Raw genomic sequence first — 17,223 nt, 5'->3', positions numbered from 1 at the left:
GCGGCATTACCTACTTGGGCGGCACGGTAGCACAGTGGTTAGCACTGCTGCTTCACAGCTCCAGGGTCCCGGGTTCGATTCCCGGCTCGGGTCACTGTCTGTGTGGAGTTTGCACATTCTCCTCGTGTCTGCGTGGGTTTTCTCCGGGTGCTCCGGTTTCCTCCCACAGTCCAAAGATGTGCGGGTTAGGTTGATTGGCCAGGTTAAAATTGCCCCTTAGAGTCCTGGGATGTGTAGGTTAGAGGGATTAGCGGGTAAATATGTGAGGGTAGGGCCTGGGTGAGTTTGTGGTCGGTGCAGACTCGATGGGCCGAATGGCCTCCTTCTGCACTGTCGGGTTTCTATGATTTGATTTCTCAATATTGAACACCATTTTGAAGAAGAACTGGCGTAGCAAGAGTACATGATTTATGGTGGGTGGACGAAAGCAACACTGTCACAATGGGTGGCTGGGCAGAGCCATTACTCAGTGAGATGGCCATGTCCTGAAGACATATCCGCCAGTTAGGGCTAGGGGCAATAGAAGGTTAATTTTTCATCAATGGACTAGAAAGATCAGGAGTCGTCAGCTCATTACAGAGGTAATGACGTTGGGAAACAATGTAATGCTTATTCAAGGACACATACTATTATATTTTGTTCTGTCGTCACTGAAAGAAATGTAGCTAAAAACTAACATCAGTGAAAAGAGCTTCGTGGTGGTATGTACAGTGTTGCAATGTATTCGATATTCTTTTATTTACGCATGCAGAGTTTTCTACCAATGTTAAAACTAAAATAGTTGCCAAATCGTGCTGTTGTGCCTCTCTCTTTCGGCTTCTATCTTCCTCCGTATTTTTATATTTCAATTACTGCAGTAGTCTTGTTATCAGTATCCAAACTTGGGTAAATTGCTGGTGTTTATCACCGGGGTCTCTTCTAAAATATTGATGTTTATGTTTGCTATACTGTAAGGTCCATTCAAGAATATTAGGATAACCAAACCCTTTTTTTATTTCCCCCCAATTTGCCTGTTCTATTACTGTTATTCGATTACTGCAAATTTGCAGACCAACACAAGGTGGTAAAGTGAATAGTAGTTTTTATATGATTTAATGAAATGCGAGCATCGCTGGCAAGGGTTGTATTTATTGTCAATCCTTAATGTCCCATGAGAAGGATGAGGTTATCCGTGTTTTTGAACCGCAGCAGTCCATTCTGGTGTAGGTACACCCGTAGTGCTGTTAGGATGGAGTTCCAGATTTTTTTTGTTCCAGCGACAGTGAAGACACATTGATATAATTTCAAGTTAGGATCGCGTGTGACTTGGAGAAGAACTTGCAGGTGGTGCTACCCTTCACTTCCAAATCGGTAGAGAGGCAGGAATTGGAAGGTGCTTTGAAGGAGTTTTGGTTATCGTTCAGAAAATTCCCAGGGACAAATGATCTTTTGAGAGTTTGCATGTAAAAAGTTATTGTAGTCAGTTGTCCCCAAACCCATGACAATGCAACATGGCTTCTTAGTTGGAGACTTTTTTCACCAGGAAACAGTTAACTTGTGCTGCTTTGGAGGTTAGTCTCAGTGGGAATATTACTGTATTATTCAAGATCAAGAAAAGGAATAGACAAGATAGACAATGTATATGCTTTACCGTAATCGCAGCTTCTGCATCTAAAATGTAGATTATGACAATCAAGAGAGGTAGTTTGGAAAGGCTGTTTAGGTTCACCTTTAAGTAGAGCAGAAGCCCTTATATTTATTCAATTATCATGACTCCTCTACTCATTGTACTCATTGGAGTTTAGAAGGTTGAGGGGAGATCTTATAGAGACATATAAGATAATGAAGGGGCTAGATTGGGTAGAGGCAGCGAGGTTGTTTCCATTTACAATGGAAACAAGAACTAGGGGGCATAGCCTCAAAATACGGGGAGTCAATTTAGAACAGAGTTGAGGAGGAACTTCCTCACCCAGAGGGTAGTGAATCTTTGGAATTCTCTGCCCAATGAAGCAGAAGAGGCTACCTCGTTAAATGTGTTTAAGTCACAGATAGATAGATTTTTAACCATGAAGGGGAATTAAGGGTTATGGGGAGCGGGTGGGTAAGTGGAACTGAACCCACTATCAGGTCAGCCATGATCTTATTGAATGGCGGAGCAGGCTTGAGGGGCTAGATGGCCTACTCCTGCTCCTATTTCTTATGTTCTTATGTTCTACTACTTTAACATTATTTTATTGCAGAACAGTTCATGTTGTCTTGTAGGAAATGACAGACCAATTTGCACAAAGCGAGCTACCGTGAGCAGCAACGAGGCAATGGTCAGCTGTTCTGTTTTAGGTGTCAATTGAGAAATAATTATGGGCCAGATCGTTTAGCATTTGGTTTGCCATTCAATAGAAGGCATCCTGAAAAGCGCAGCATTCCATGGACTCCCAGATAGTATGGATGAACTGGACAGAGAATCTTGGGAATACTGGGAAAGGATACGAAAACAGCATATGTCGCAACACAACAAAGCTCATAAAAGAAAGAAGTTCGAGGACAAGCAACACGTCCCAAAGACCCATGTCATTAAAACGAAGGCTACAGCCTGAGTACAGAATTTGAGTCACAGCCGTACACTGCTCCTTACACGTCAAACCAACAGACAGAACACAGGACAGTACTGTGAAAGCGAGTTCATCAGCTTCATATGACACGACTCAGACAATGCCACCGAGGGAAAGTGTGTTTAACATTTTGATTTACTGGTGAGTGGTGCAGAATAAAATTCAGCACGGTATTGAGGCTAGGTCTTGATAATATATATATGATCATAAAATTGAGATGGGCTTCAAGCACAGCATTCTGGTTCTGACGCAGGAGTGTTGCCAACTGAACTACGCCTGAACGAATGGAGACAGTGGAGCTGATTGTGTTAATAATTCAACCAAACGCACTTTATATGGACTCCTGTGCGTCGGGATCGTTCTCCGATATGTTATTAGATATTACTTAACTAATTACTCAGATCACTGCTGTTTGCAAAATTGACTGCTACATATGATTACATAAGATGTCATGACGAATTGAAACTTATATAAGTGCTTGTTCAGTTATTTCTTCAAACCAGAATTAGGCGACAAGCTCATTGCAAATCACTGCACGGATTCTGCAGAAGAATGGAAAACATGACGACGACTAAGTATGAAACATATTCCAGCTCCCAAACTGCCAAGAATGAGAATTCCACCTCGCCTACTTCAATCCGTAGGAGCAACTACGTATTTTGCGGATTTAACTTAAAGATCACTGGATTCATGGACGCTGAAATGGGCGTTTCTTCGTATATCTGGGAGTCGGTAAGTCCACTGCGTTCGTCGGATAGAATAAAACGGAGGCTGAATCATGAGATGAGCAGTTAAACGTAGTTACTTCCCCGTTCTCGGTTACATTTGATTTGAAGCTATTTTAAAGGAAATTAGCTTTGAAAATGTTTCAGGGATCAGGTACAACTTACAAATAATATAAGTTGCACAATCGCCATATAGTCTAATGCATTAATGGAACGAATGTCTCGCATATACTACTTTTTTGTATATTAAAAGTGCTTACTGATGCTGAGACAATATATATATATATATAACATATTGCGTTTCCAATATCCCCACTACTGAAAGCACTTATCTGTGCTGTCCATGATTACTGAGCCTGAACGACCAAAATGTGTGTTTGAACGTGGCCACTCAATGTCCTTGTTTTGTCTCCTCCTGTCCCCAATCCAATTCCATTGTCTTGCAATTTACCACAATGGTCAGTAATGAGCAACTAAGAACGCTGGTAACAGTATATCTATTAAAATGAGGAATTTTGGGGCGGCCTTGGGCTTTACAAAAAGTGTTGCATTTTCACACTGAGCGAATGTTTCCGTTAACAGGCTCGCCCGGAGCTGCTCTGAACACATTTGGAAGTATTGAGAATGTGCAATGAAAGATGTACAGAACCTTCCTTTATCACGCAAGATGATATAGAAATGATAGAAACCCTACAGTGCAGAAGGAGGCCATTGAGCCTATCGAGTCTGCACCCAGGCCCTATTCCCGTCACCCCTCATATTTACCCTGCAAATCCCCTGACACTAGGGTCAATTTAGCATGGCCAATCAACCTAACCTACATATCTTGGGATTGTGGGAGGAAACCGGAGCACCCGGAGGAAACCCACGCAGACACGGGGAGAATGTACAAACTCCACACAGGCAGTGACTGCAGGCCGGAATTGAACCTGGGTCCCCGGTGCTGTGAGGCAGCAGTGCTAACCACTGTGCAAACGTGCCGCCCAAGTTTGAACACGCCTGGTTACAAGTGTTAATTTCTCAGTGGGTTAATCCGGCGGTACCTGTTTTTCATATATTTCAGGGGCTTGTGCTTTGCCAGTACTTCGAGAAAGCGAACATCAGTTTTACTGGGAAGAAAGTGATTGAGCTGGGGTCAGGCACAGGAATCGTGGGGATTTTAGCAGCCCTCCTTGGTGAGTAGCAGTATGGTACTGATGCAAAAAGATACAATTTTACTGGCGAGTGGAATAACTGAGAGTCTCATCTATGTCCGGTAAGACGTTATGCCATATCTGTAAGTAAGGAACGATGTGATTAAGGGAAGAATATAAGAACAAGAAGCTGGAGTAGGCCATTTGCCCGTTCAGGTCGGTTTCGCCATTGAACCAGGCAGTGGCTGATCTCCTACCCCAATCTACTTCCATCTCTGTCCCCGTTAATTCCCAAAAAAACTACCGACTTCGACTTATTTTGTGAATATACTCAATGAGTTTAGAAAAGTGATGGGTGACTTGATTGACGTACATAAGATCCCGAATGGTCTTGAAAACGTGGACGTGGAAAGTATGTTTGCTCTTGTGAGTCCAAAACTAGAAGGCACTGCTTTAAAATTAGGGGGGTCGCTCTTTTAGCACATAATTGAGGAGACTCCTTTTCTCTCAGAGAGTTGTGCGACTTTGGAACTCTCTGCCTTAGAAGACAGTGGGGGCGGTGTCGTTGGATATATCAACGGCAGAGGTGGATAGATTCTTGTTAGGTAAGTGAATTAAAGGTTATTGGGGGTAAATGGGAATGTGGAATTTGAAACGGAAAGATCATGCATGATCTGAGTGGTAGGCGAAGCAAGCTCGAGGGGCTGAACGACCTATTTAGAACATAGAACATAGAACAGTACAGCACAGAACAGGCCCTTCGGCCCACGATGTTGTGCCGAGCTTTATCTGAAACCAAGATCAAGCTATCCCACTCCCTATCATCCTGGTGTGCTCCATGTGCCTATCCAATAACCGCTTAAATGTTTCTAAAGTGTCTGACTCCACTATCACTGCAGGCAGTCCATTCCACACCCCAACCACTCTCTGCGTAAAGAACCTACCTCTGATATCCGTCCTGTAACTCCCACCACGAACCCTATAGTTATGCCCCCTTGTAATAGCTCCATCCACCCGAGGAAATAGTCTTTGAACGTTCACTCTATCTATCCCCTTCATCATTTTATACACCTCTATTAAGTCTCCCCTCAGCCTCCTCCGCTCCAGAGAGAATAGCCCTAGCTCCCTCAACCTTTCCTCATATGACCTACCCTCCAAACCAGGCAGCATCCTGGTAAATCTCCTCTGCACTCCTTCCAGCGCTTCCACATCCTTCCTATAGTGAGGTGACCAGAACTGCACACAATATTCCAAATGTGGTCTCACCAAGGTCCTGTACAGTTGCAGCATAACCCCACGGCTCTTAAACTCCAACCCCCTGTTAATAAAAGCTAACACACTACAGGCCTTCTTCACAGCTCTATCCACTTGAGTGGCAACCTTTAGAGATCTGTGGATATGGACCCCAAGATCTCTCTGTTCCTCCACAGTCTTCAGAACCCTACCTTTGACCCTGTAATCCACATTTAAATTTGTCCTACCAAAATGAATCACCTCACATTTATCAGGGTTAAACTCCATTTGCCATTTTTCAGCCCAGCTTTGCATCCTATCTATGTCTCTTTGCAGCCTACAACAGCCCTCCACCTCATCCACTACTCCACCAATCTTGGTGTCATCAGCAAATTTACTGATCCACCCTTCAGCCCCCTCCTCTAAGTCATTAATAAAAATCACAAAGAGCAGAGGACCAAGCACTGATCCCTGCGGCACACCGCTAGCAACCTGCCTCCAATCCGAAAATTTTCCATCGACCACCACCCTCTGTCTTCGGTCAGACAGCCAGTTGCCTATCCAATCGGCCAACTTTCCCTCTATCCCACACCTCCTCACTTTCATCATAAGCCGACCATGGGGGACCTTATCAAACGCCTTACTAAAATCCATGTATATGACATCAACTGCCCTACCTTCATCAACACACTTAGTTACCTCCTCAAAAAATTCTATCAAATTTGTGAGGCACGACTTGCCCTTCACGAATCCGTGCTGACTATCTCGGATTAATCCGCATCTTTCTAAATGGTCGTAAATCCCATCCCTAAGGACCCTTTCCATCAATTTACCAACCACCGAAGTAAGACTAACCGGTCTATAATTACCAGGGTCATTTCTATTCCCTTTCTTAAACAGAGGAACAACATTCGCCATTCTCCAGTCCTCTGGCACCATCCCCGTGGACAGCGAGGACCCAAAGATCAACGCCAAAGGCTCTGCAATCTCATCCCTTGCCTCCCAAAGAATCCTAGGATACATTTCATCAGGCCCAGGGGACTTATCGACCTTCAGTTTATTCAAAACTGCCAAGACATCCTCCCTCCGAACATCTATTTCCTCCAGCCTACTAGCCTGTAACACCTTCTCTTCCTCAAAAACATGGCCCCTCTCCTTGGTGAACACTGAAGAAAAGTATTCATTCATCACCTCGCCTATCTCTACTGACTCCATACACAAGTTCCCACTACTGTCCTTGACCGGCCCTAACCTCACCCTGGTCATTCTTTTATTCCTCACATAAGAGTAAAAAGCCTTGGGGTTTTCCTTGATCCGACCCGCCAAGGATTTCTGCTCCTATTTTGCATATTCATATATTTGATCGTATGTCACCTGTCGTAATTTCTCCTAATGTCGCTTCGTGTTATATTTGTTTTATAATGCTCATGTGACACATCTTGGGAACTTTTATGACATTAACAGTGATATATGAATTCACGTCCAACAGTCCTTGAGAACTTTTTCAATGCCAGGAGTATTGTGGGGAAGGCAGATGAGCTGAAGGCGTGGAGAGACACGTGGAAATATGACATTATAGCCATTATTGAAACTTGGCTACAGGAGGGGCAGGACTGGCAGCTCAATGTTCCAGGGTTCCAATGTTTCAGGCGGGATAGAGGCAGAGGGATAAAAGGTGGAGGGGGGGGGGGCGGTGGCATTGTTGGTCAGGGAAAATGTTACAGCGGTACTCAGGCAGGATAGATTAGGGAGCTTGTCTACAGAGGCCCTATGGGTGGAGCTGAGAAACAGGAAAGGTATGACCACATTAATGGGCTTGTATTATAGACCACCCAATAGTCAGCGAGAATTGGAGGAGCAAATCAGCGGAGAGATAGCTGACAACTGCAAGAAACACAAAGTTGTGATAGTAGGGGATTTTAATTTTCCACATATAGATTGGGACTCGCATACTGTTAAAGGTTTAGACGGGGTAGAGTTTGTAAAATGTGTTCAGGAGAATTTTCTACATCAGTATATAGAGGTGCCAACTAGAGAGGATGCGATATTGGATCTCCTATTGGGAAATGAGTTAGGGCAGGTGATGGATGTGAGTGTGAGGGAACACTTTGGATCCAGTGATCATAATGCCATTAGTTTCAACCTGATCGTGGATAAGGTTAGATCTGGTCCTCGGGTTGAAGTTCTGAACTGGAAAAAGGCCAAATTTGATTAAATGAGAAGGGATCTGGGAAGTGTGGATTGGCACAGGCTGTTCTCTGGTAAGGATGTAAATGGAAAGTGGGAGGCCTTCAAAGGAGAAATTTTGAGAGTGCAGAGTTTGTATGTTCCTGTCAGGATTAAAGGCAAAGTAAATAGGAATAAGGAACCTTGGTTCTCGAGGGAGATTGTAACACTGATTAAGAGGAAGAGAGAGTTGTATGAAATGTACAGGCAGCAAGGAACACATCAGATGCTCGAGGAGTATAAAAAGTGCAAGAAGCTACTTAAGAGGGAAATCAGGAGGGCTAAAAGAAGACATGAGGTTGCTTTGGCAGACAGAGTGAAGGAAAATCCAAAGAGCTTCTATAGGTATGTTAGGAGCAAAAGGATAGTGAGGGATAAAATTGGTCCTCTTGAAGACCAGAGTGGTAGACTGTGTATGGAACCAAAAGAGATGGGGGAGATACTAAATGGTTTTTTTACATCCGTATTTACTGAGGAAACGGGCATGGAGTCTACGGAAATAGCGCAAACTGGTAGGGAGGCCATGGAACCTTTACAGATTAAAGGGGAGGAGGTGCTCGCTGTCTTGAGGCTAATCAGAGTGGATAAATCCCCAGGACCGGACAGGGTATTCCCACGGACCTTGAGGGAAGCTAGTGTTGAACTTGCAGGGGCCCTGGCAGACATATTTAAAATGTCAGTATTCACGGGGGAGGTGCCGGATGATTGGAGGGTGGCTCATGTTGTTCCGTTGTTTAAAAAAGGTTCCAAAAGAAATCCGGGAAATTATCGGCCAGTAAGTTTGACGTCGGTGGTGGGCAAGTTATTGGAAGGTGTGATACGGGATAGGATCTACAAATATTTGGATAGACAAGGACTTATTAGGGAGAGTCAACATGGCTTTGTGTGTGGTAGGTCATGTTTGACCAATCTATTAGAGTTTTTCGAGGAGGTTACCAGGAAAGTGGATGAAGGGAAGGCGGTGGATGTTGTCTACCTGGATTTCAGCAAGGCCTTTGACAAGGTCCCTCATGGGAGGTTAGTTAGGAAGGTTCAGTCGCTAGGTATACATGGGGAGGTAGTAAATTGGATAAGACACTGGCTCAATGGAAGAAGCCAGAGAGTGGTTGTGGAGGATTGCTTCTCTGAGTGGAGGCCTGTGACTAGTGGTGTGCCGCAGGGATCGGTGTTGGGTCCATTGTTGTTTGTCATCTATATCAATGATCTGGATGATAATGTGGTCAATTGGATCAGCACGTTTGCTGATGATACAAAGATTGGAGGTGTAGTGGACAGTGAGGAAGGTTTTCAAAGCTTGCAGAGGGATTTGGACCAACTAGAAAAATGGGCTGAAAAATGGCAAATGGAATTTAACGCAGACAAGTGTGAGATATTGCACTTTGGAAGGACAAACCAAAGTAGAACGTACAGGGTAAATGGTAGGACTCTGAAGAGTGCAGTTGAACAGAGGGATCTGGGAATACAGGTACAGAATTCCCTAAAAGTGACGTCACAGGTGGATAGGGTCGTAAAGAGTGCCTTTGGTACATTGGCCTTTATAAATCGGAGTATCGAGTATAAAAGTTGGAGTGTTATGGTAAGGTTATATAAGGCATTGGTCAGGCCGAATTTGGAGTATTGTGTACAGTTTTGGTCACCTAGTTACAGGAAGGATGTAAATAAGATTGAAAGAGTGCAGAGAAGGTTCACAAGGATGTTGCCGGGACTTGAGGAGCTGAGTTACAGAGAGAGATTGAATAGGTTGGGACTTTATTCCCTGGAGCGTAGAAGATTGAGGGGAGATTTGATAGAGGTGTATAAGATTTTGATGGGTATAGATAGAGTGAATGCAAGCAGGCTTTTTCCGCTGAGGCTCGGGGAGAAAAAAACCAGAGGGCATGGGTTAAGGGTGAAAGGAGAAAAGTTTAAAGGGAATATTAGGGGGGGCTTCTTCACGCAGAGAGTGGTGGGAGTGTGGAATGAGCTGCCGGATAAAGTGGTAAATGCGGGGTCACTTTTAACATTTAAGAAAAACTTGGACGGGTTCATGGATGAGAGGGGTGTGGAGGGATATGGTCCAAGTGCAGGTCAGTGGGACTAGGCATAAAATGGTTCGGCACAGACAAGAAGGGCCAAAAGGCCTGTTTCTGAGCTGTAATTTTCTATGGTTCTATGGTTCTAACTGTTCAAAAATCTAAAGAATTCTAGAAGACGAAAACCAATGTTAACGCTATCTTTGCGGCTATCACCTTAAAAAGATAGGATATAGGTTGTCAAATCCACTGAATTTGTCACCACTTATTCCCACTAATACTCCAGTACTATATCTTTGCTTATTTGGATTTGAATTCCCCATCCTTTCGACATCTTTGGTTCCCAGTTCCTTTCACTGCCTTATGTGCCTTCATCCCTGAAAGCATATACAAAGAATTTGATTAATATTGAGCTCGTTCCTTACTTCTCATTATTATTTCACCTATCTCTGGTTTTAATGGGTCTACGTTGGCTTGTACGAATCCTCTTCTGTTTACCAACCTTCAAAAATGTGTTTTATGTCTCTTGTTCGTCTACGTCATATTTTCTTTTCTCTTTCTTTGCCGGTTTCTTGGCTATCTGGGGCTGGGCAAGGCGCTCTTTCGGAGCTCTGAGAGTTAACCAACATTTTGTAAAGTTCCATAATTGTTGGTTTTTGAACGCTTGTTTAATCCAGTCAACTGTCACTTCACGTTCCAATGTGACTATGAACAAATGAGGTAAGGGCTGAACCAGCCAAGAAATGAACAAATAAACCGGCATATGAGGCTGTTTCTGTTTCAGTAGTTGAAACTTCAACTGTGAGTAACTCATAAATATTTAAGCAGGATCTGCTGGCACCTATACTAAATAGAAATTGTACTCACGACAAAGGAAACAAGGAATATTCCTCGATTCCAAGGCTAATTTTCTCATAATCGGGTTGCGGAATATCAATGAATTGTTGTAAAATTTATGGATCTAATCCTAAAATCACTTCTGTTACCTACAAGCATGCGAGTTAGGAGCAGCAGAAGGCCATTCGGCCGCTCGAGGCTGCTCCGATGTTCAATGAGATCATGGCTGATCTGATTGTGGCCTCAACTTCATATCCGGCTACCCCAGTAACCATTGACTCCATTATTAGTCAACAATCTTTCTAACTCTGTCTTTATCAATATTTACGACTGCTCGCTGGAGAATAGAACAAAGAACAAAGAAAATTACAGCACAGTAACAGGCCCTTAGGCCTCCAAGCCTGCACCTACCAAGCTGCTCCTTCTGGGGACCATGTCCCTCTATTCCCATCCTATTGATGTATTTGTCCAGACGCCCCTTAAAACTCATTACCGTATCTGCTTCCACTACCTCCCCCTGCAGAGAGTTCTAGGCACCCACTGCCCTCTGTGTAAAAAACTTGCCTCGTACATCTTCTTTAAACCTTGCTCCTCGCACCTTAAGTGTATGCCCCCGAGTAATTGACTATTCCACCCTGGGAAAAAAGCTTCTGACTATCCACTCTGTCCATGCCCCTCATAATCTTGTAGACTTCTATCAGGTTGCTCCTCAACCTCCATCCTTCCAGTGAGAACAAACCATGTTTCTCCAACCTCTCCTCATAGCTAATGCCTTCCATGCCAGGCAACATTCTGATAAATCTTTTCTGTACCCTCTCCAAAGCCTCCACATCTCTCTGGTAGTGTGGCGAACAGAATTGAACACGATATAGGGCCCAATTTTACCAAAGATCCGCGCCTGTTTTCGGGCGCGAAATCACGGTAAAGTCGGGTGTCGGGCCTTTAACGCGATATGCACCTGAATCTGAACAGATCGTGGCTTTACCAACACCTCATTCGGGCACGGGTCCGGTCCACGCTCGAATCGGGTGGCCCGATGATTTAAATGCATTAGCATGCATTTAAATCGACTTATGAATTGCGCGCCGAACTCTACCACCAAATCCCACTTTACCCTCTTCTGGTCCATTCCGGGTCCACGCTGTAAGTGACCTGCCGAATAAAAATCCAAAGCGGATTTCTATTCTGCGGGGGAACCTCCGAAGCCCTCTCTGCCCTTGTGAAGTCACCATCCTCCTCGACCATCCTTCGCAGAGCCCCCCGCAAAACACCCCGGCAGACTCCCCCCCCCCCCCGGGACCAGACCCCCCAGGAGGCAGGCACCCCTGCAAACCCCCTCCCCCCCTTGGGATCAGACCCTCCTGGGAGGCAGGCCCCCCTCGGCAGACCCGCCCCAGGATCAGACCCCCTAGGAGGCAGGCCCCCCTCGGCAGAGCACACCACCAAACTACCTCGATTGCTGGTCTGCCTCCACTATCCTTCTGACCTGCAGTCCTTTGAGAGCCTGCAGCACCTTCCTGGCCTTCCGTTGGCATCTGCCGGAGGAGGGGGCAGGCTCAGATGGATCTCTGGTTGTGGAGGGCGGGGGGAGGGGGGGGGCGGGGAGGATGGACTTGGGAGAATCTTGCAAACTGAAAATAATGTAGCATCTTCTTTGTGCTGCCTAATTATCTATGGGAAAGGTAATTAAACTACAGTGTCCTCGTGAGCAATTACTGACCTGTATAATACATTTGTGATCTGTAACTGGATTGTTGATGTACCTGTAGCCATGAGCCAGGTGCTCAAATGTTCAGAGTCATGTGGTGAACTTGGAAGAATTGTCCCCGTGGTGGAACTTGGTTAGAAATAAGATTCAAGGAGATTACTAAATCTGGGAAATCAACCATAGTGAAAAGAAGTTTGTATTGGCAACTCTTCTCTCACATTCCATGGTAGATGTGCCCCTACTTATGAATGTGACTCGCATGGGCAACGTTGAGTGCAGCCAATCTGCCTCTGGAGCAGCCTTGGATCCTTTCTGTCATCTTGTTTTCATCTGAACATTGCACAGAATTAGAGGAATTCCCTTTGGAAGATAATGTCAAAATTATAATCGCAGGAACTAAAAACCTGACAGTCAAAAATTAGGGAAAATATTTCAAAATATGGATGGGGGATATATATTTTGACTACCTTGACTACCTGCTTTGCAACTTTCAGTGACCTGTGTACCTGTACACCCAGGTCCCTCTGCCTATCAATACTCTTAAGGGTTCTGCCCTTTACTGTATAGCATTCCCAAGATTCACGACCTTCTGAGACAGAAAAGAAATCTTCAAATATGTGCAGGTTAGATGGATTGGCCATGCTAAATTGTCCTTCAGTGTCCCAGAATATGTAGGTTAGGGGGATTAGCGGGGTAAATACGTGGGCTATGGGGATGGGGCCTGGGTGGTGTGTTCTGTTGGAGAGTCGGTGCAGACTCGATGGGTCGAATGGCCTCCTTCTGCACCGTAGGGGTTCTATGTTTCTGTAATTCTATCCTGTGATCTTCTCATCTCGTCTTCAATGGGAGACCTCTTATTTTCAAACGGTGTCCCTTAGTTCTAGTGCTGCAACTTCGTTCAACATTCTAAATTTTGCTGAATCATTTGCACAAAATGTTGCAGCTGTTAAATGCTGTTGGCGGGATGGGCAGGGGCTTGCGGGGATGAGTTTAGGCTTTATTGCTGCTGGCTCTATTTATTCAATATGTTTTTGGTGCGAATGAGTGATTACACGTAAGTTCCATCAACCTTAGTGTTCACGAGGTTCTTCGTGCCGACCTTTTGAAGCTGACGGTTGATGTTACACCCATGATTGTATCCTAAATTTGTCATATATGAACAGACAGGAATATCAAGTGATGGATGAACGCAACAAATGGACACAGTCTTAAAATTGAAGACACGCTGTAGTATTACTGGAGTAAAAGAGTTCTTATGGGTTTGAGCATACAGGTTCTCTGCCTCTGTTTAGATGGAGTAAATTCAACACATAGGGCCTGATTATACCATTTTGAGTCTAAGTGCCGAATCTGGGCGTCAAGTAGAACTGAGCCTGGAATCCTCTTTCCTGCGCGCCCATACGCTTTTTGCTGGCTCCAATCCGATTCACGCTGTGAGCGGGGCTTACCGCTGCTGCACCGATCGGAACTCTGAACTGCGCATGTGCAGTTCGAAAAAAGATCCGAAGCAGCGCGCCTGGGTGGGGAGAAAAAAGCAGAGACAGCGGCTGTCTGAACCAGATCATCTGGAGGGGGGGGCGGCGTGGGAGGAGGAGAGGGGGCAGGACCCAGCTCACCCTCTGGGCGGGGGGGTGGGGGGGGCGGCGTGGGAGGAGGAGAGGGGGCAGGACCCAGATCACCCTCTGGGCGGGGGTGGGGGGGGGGAGTGGGAGGAGGAGAGGGGGCGGGACCCAGATCACCCTCTGGTGGGGGGTGGGAGGAGGAGAGGGGGTGTGACGGGTCCATCTATCTCACCAAGTCAGTTACAATACTGCGTTCAGCATCTACTGAACCATTTTGGATACAAAGGATAATGGCATTAGGGTCCTGCATGTAAGCCTTGCTTATGCAAAAAATTACATCCTTGGTGTCGGCAGCCATTCCTGACATTACAGTGCTGATAGCACCAGGAAGATCGACCAGTACCATTCATTATCCTTTGTATCCAAGGTGGTTCAGTAGATGCTGAATGTAGTATTGTAACTGACTTGGTGAGCCAGATGGACCCACAAGGCAGAAGGACCATCTTTGTGTTGACCAAAGTGGTTCTAGCTGAGGAACATACAGCTTATCTTGCTAACGGAAGGATGGTGGAGGGAGACCAGCGATCGAGGTAGATTGGGAGTGTGCTCTGCCGAGGGGGGCCTGCATCCCAGGGGGGTCTGATGCGGGGGCGGGGGATGCTGCCAGGGTGGTTAGCGGGGGTCTGCGAATGATGGTCGAGGAGGATGGTGACTTCACAAGGGCAGGGAGGGCTTCGGAGGTTCCCCTGCAGAATCGCAATCCCCTTCGGACTTTTATTCTGCATGTCGCTAAAAGCTCGGATTCGGAACGGACCAGAAGACGGTAAAGTGGGATTTGGCGGGAGGGTTGGGCACGCGGTTCATTAAGTCGATTTAAATGCACTAATGCATTTAAATAGTCGGGCCGCCCGATTCAGGCGCGGGCCGGACCCGCTCCCGAATCGGGTGTCAGTAAAGCCGCGATCTGCTCGGAATCGGGTGCAGATCGCGGTATAGGCCCGACACCCAACTTTACCGCGATTTTGCGCCCGTTTTCGGGCGCGAAGTTTTGGTAAAATCGGGCCCATAGTCACTGTTTAGAAGACATCGGTTGAGGATAGAATGAGTGTCGGTGGGGATCTCGACTGGTTCCAAAGAACGGCAAAGCAGTCAGCAGCTTTGGCACTTGAGAAGATCTTGCAATAAGATGGTTTCTCGGACATCTTTTTAAAAAATCGATATCATTTTCAGCATCGCCTGATAGTTTAATTACTATTCAGTCTTTGTGGCGATTTATTTCAGATTATTCATTTTGCAGTTATCAGTGCCTTCTCAGGCTTTGTGCATCAGTTTGAATCAGTTTTGCATCAGCTGTGTTTTGGGTGAGTTGTTCAGAGAGCTTAGCGCTACCCGGGGCGATACTCTGTAAACATAATGTGAGATCAAATAGTTAAGGGCAACTCATGAATAAAGCCGTGTGTTTTCTTGTTCTCAGGTGGAACTGTTACCATGACAGACCTACCAGAAATTCTGAAGCAAATAAACAACAACATCGCCATTAACATCCCCTCTGCCTGCAGGCACCGGTTAAAGGTCCGTGCACTGACGTGGGGCGAAGACCATGCTGATTTTGATAACGACTATGATGTCGTCTTGGGTTCGGATCTTGTTTATTCCTCATCTTCCTATCCAGCGCTCGTCGATACTCTGCGATATTTCTGCCACCGAGGGACTACAGTTTATCTCTCTTCCGAGTTTCGGAACGGAAATGGGTCCCTTCTTTTCCATGAAGTGATGCTGCCAACTCATTTTAACTGCCAGATTATTGACAGATTAGAGGCTAAATACATAGCTGTGTACAAATTGACCAAACTTGAGTCAGAAGCCAGTAATAAATAAATGAGCTTCCCCGCGCCGCTATTAGCCTCTCCACAAGCTGCAATGTTTAAAACAAATCGACCAAATTATCGCTACATTTTTATGCAACATAGAGCTTTAAAGATAGTTTTGAATTTGAATCGGCAGCGATGAATGAAAACGAAGAGACCTCACGTCATTTGTTTTCCTGACGTGGGTTGTATAGTCTTTGACAACGATTCATTCATTAATCATACTGTGGGTTTTGCTTATGAACAAGAAACAGGTTAAGAAAAATCGTTCAAGCAATATCCTAGCAGGACATCTAAATTACGCAATTATATTTGCACCGCTTGAATGAGAATAATATATTAACGAAGACTGGTGGATGGATACATCAGTTGAAGTGTTTAAGCTATTGATTGGTTTTGTCAAATTAGACTATTCAGTTTGCACTATTTGTTTTTGTATTAAAGTCGGTGTGAAATGGAATCAATGCTATGTTTATTGCTCCACAATCACCAGAGAAAACACTGCACAAGATCAAGTTATGATGGATGTAAAGGTATAGTTTAACGGATCATAAAATTTATATAGCGTAGAAGGAGGCCATTCGGCCCATCGAGTCTGTACTGACCACAATTCCTATCCCCATAACCCCATGCATTTGCCCTAGCTAGTCCCCCTGACACTAAGGGCATGGTCAATTCACCTAACCCATTGCATCTTTGGACTGTGGGAGGAAACCGGAGCACCCGAAGGAAACCCACGCAGACACGGGAAGAATGTGCAAACTCCACACAGACAGTGAGCCAAACCGGGAATCAAACCCGAGTCCCTGGCGCTGTGAGGCAGCACTGCTAACCACTGTGCCACCCATCTCAACGCATCTGAACGGATGCACACTTTCGAGTTGAAGATGACCATGCTCATCATCTGGGGCGTTTGATAGGGTCCGTTTGATAGGTTTGATAGGTTTGATAGGGTGCTTGGTGGGTCCGCTGGTGATCTACGCCCAGTAGGTTCTGCTGAAAATAGGACAGGATATGACAGACAATTGAGTTTTGGATGAGTTCTTGCGTTCCTTGCATTTATATTTCTGTTTTTGATATACAATTGCTTATGAAGGAGGTTGCGCCCTTTTTTATTTGGTTTGGCCTGGTGCAGAGATCCTGAACGAGTTTCTTCCAGATGTCGAAACCCCTATCAAAATTCCGAAGTGAAGCCTTCACAGTTTCTCCCGTTGACCGACATGAGAGCTCATTTCAGACTCAGATTTCCACAGAAGATTCGCTTTAGTTAGAGGCTATCAAGTATTCTGGCTACATGATCTGCCCAACACAGAACTAATCTGTCTCATATT

General features: G+C 45.3%; 1 protein-coding gene across 1 annotated transcript; it reads left to right on the top strand.

Annotated features, from left to right (window-relative positions):
• The first annotated feature begins 3,149 nt into the window (after window positions 1–3,149).
• Window positions 3,150–15,902, top strand: LOC144506892 (EEF1A lysine methyltransferase 3-like). Its single transcript, XM_078233247.1, has 3 exons — window positions 3,150–3,320; window positions 4,377–4,488; window positions 15,499–15,902. Exons 1-3 carry the CDS (start codon window positions 3,150–3,152, stop codon window positions 15,900–15,902), a joined length of 687 nt encoding a protein of 228 aa, XP_078089373.1.
• Window positions 15,903–17,223: the final 1,321 nt, after the last annotated feature.

The sequence above is a fragment of the Mustelus asterias genome, chromosome 18 (genome assembly GCF_964213995.1).
Source record: "Mustelus asterias chromosome 18, sMusAst1.hap1.1, whole genome shotgun sequence".
Lineage (NCBI taxonomy): Eukaryota > Metazoa > Chordata > Chondrichthyes > Carcharhiniformes > Triakidae > Mustelus > Mustelus asterias.
Note: the sequence above shows the minus strand (reverse complement) of the source record. Positions and strands in the feature narration are given on the sequence as shown.

What these genes read in the sequence shown, in the direction of transcription:
- LOC144506892 (XM_078233247.1), top strand. Translation starts at nt 3,150, where the DNA reads ATGACGACGACTAAGTATGAAACATATTCCAGCTCCCAAACTGCCAAG. An exon ending in CTTCGTATATCTGGGAGTCG is followed by an intron (nt 3,321 to 4,376) that starts GTAAGTCCACTG and finishes CATATATTTCAG; the next exon opens with GGGCTTGTGCTTTGCCAGTA. An exon ending in GATTTTAGCAGCCCTCCTTG is followed by an intron (nt 4,489 to 15,498) that starts GTGAGTAGCAGT and finishes TCTTGTTCTCAG; the next exon opens with GTGGAACTGTTACCATGACA.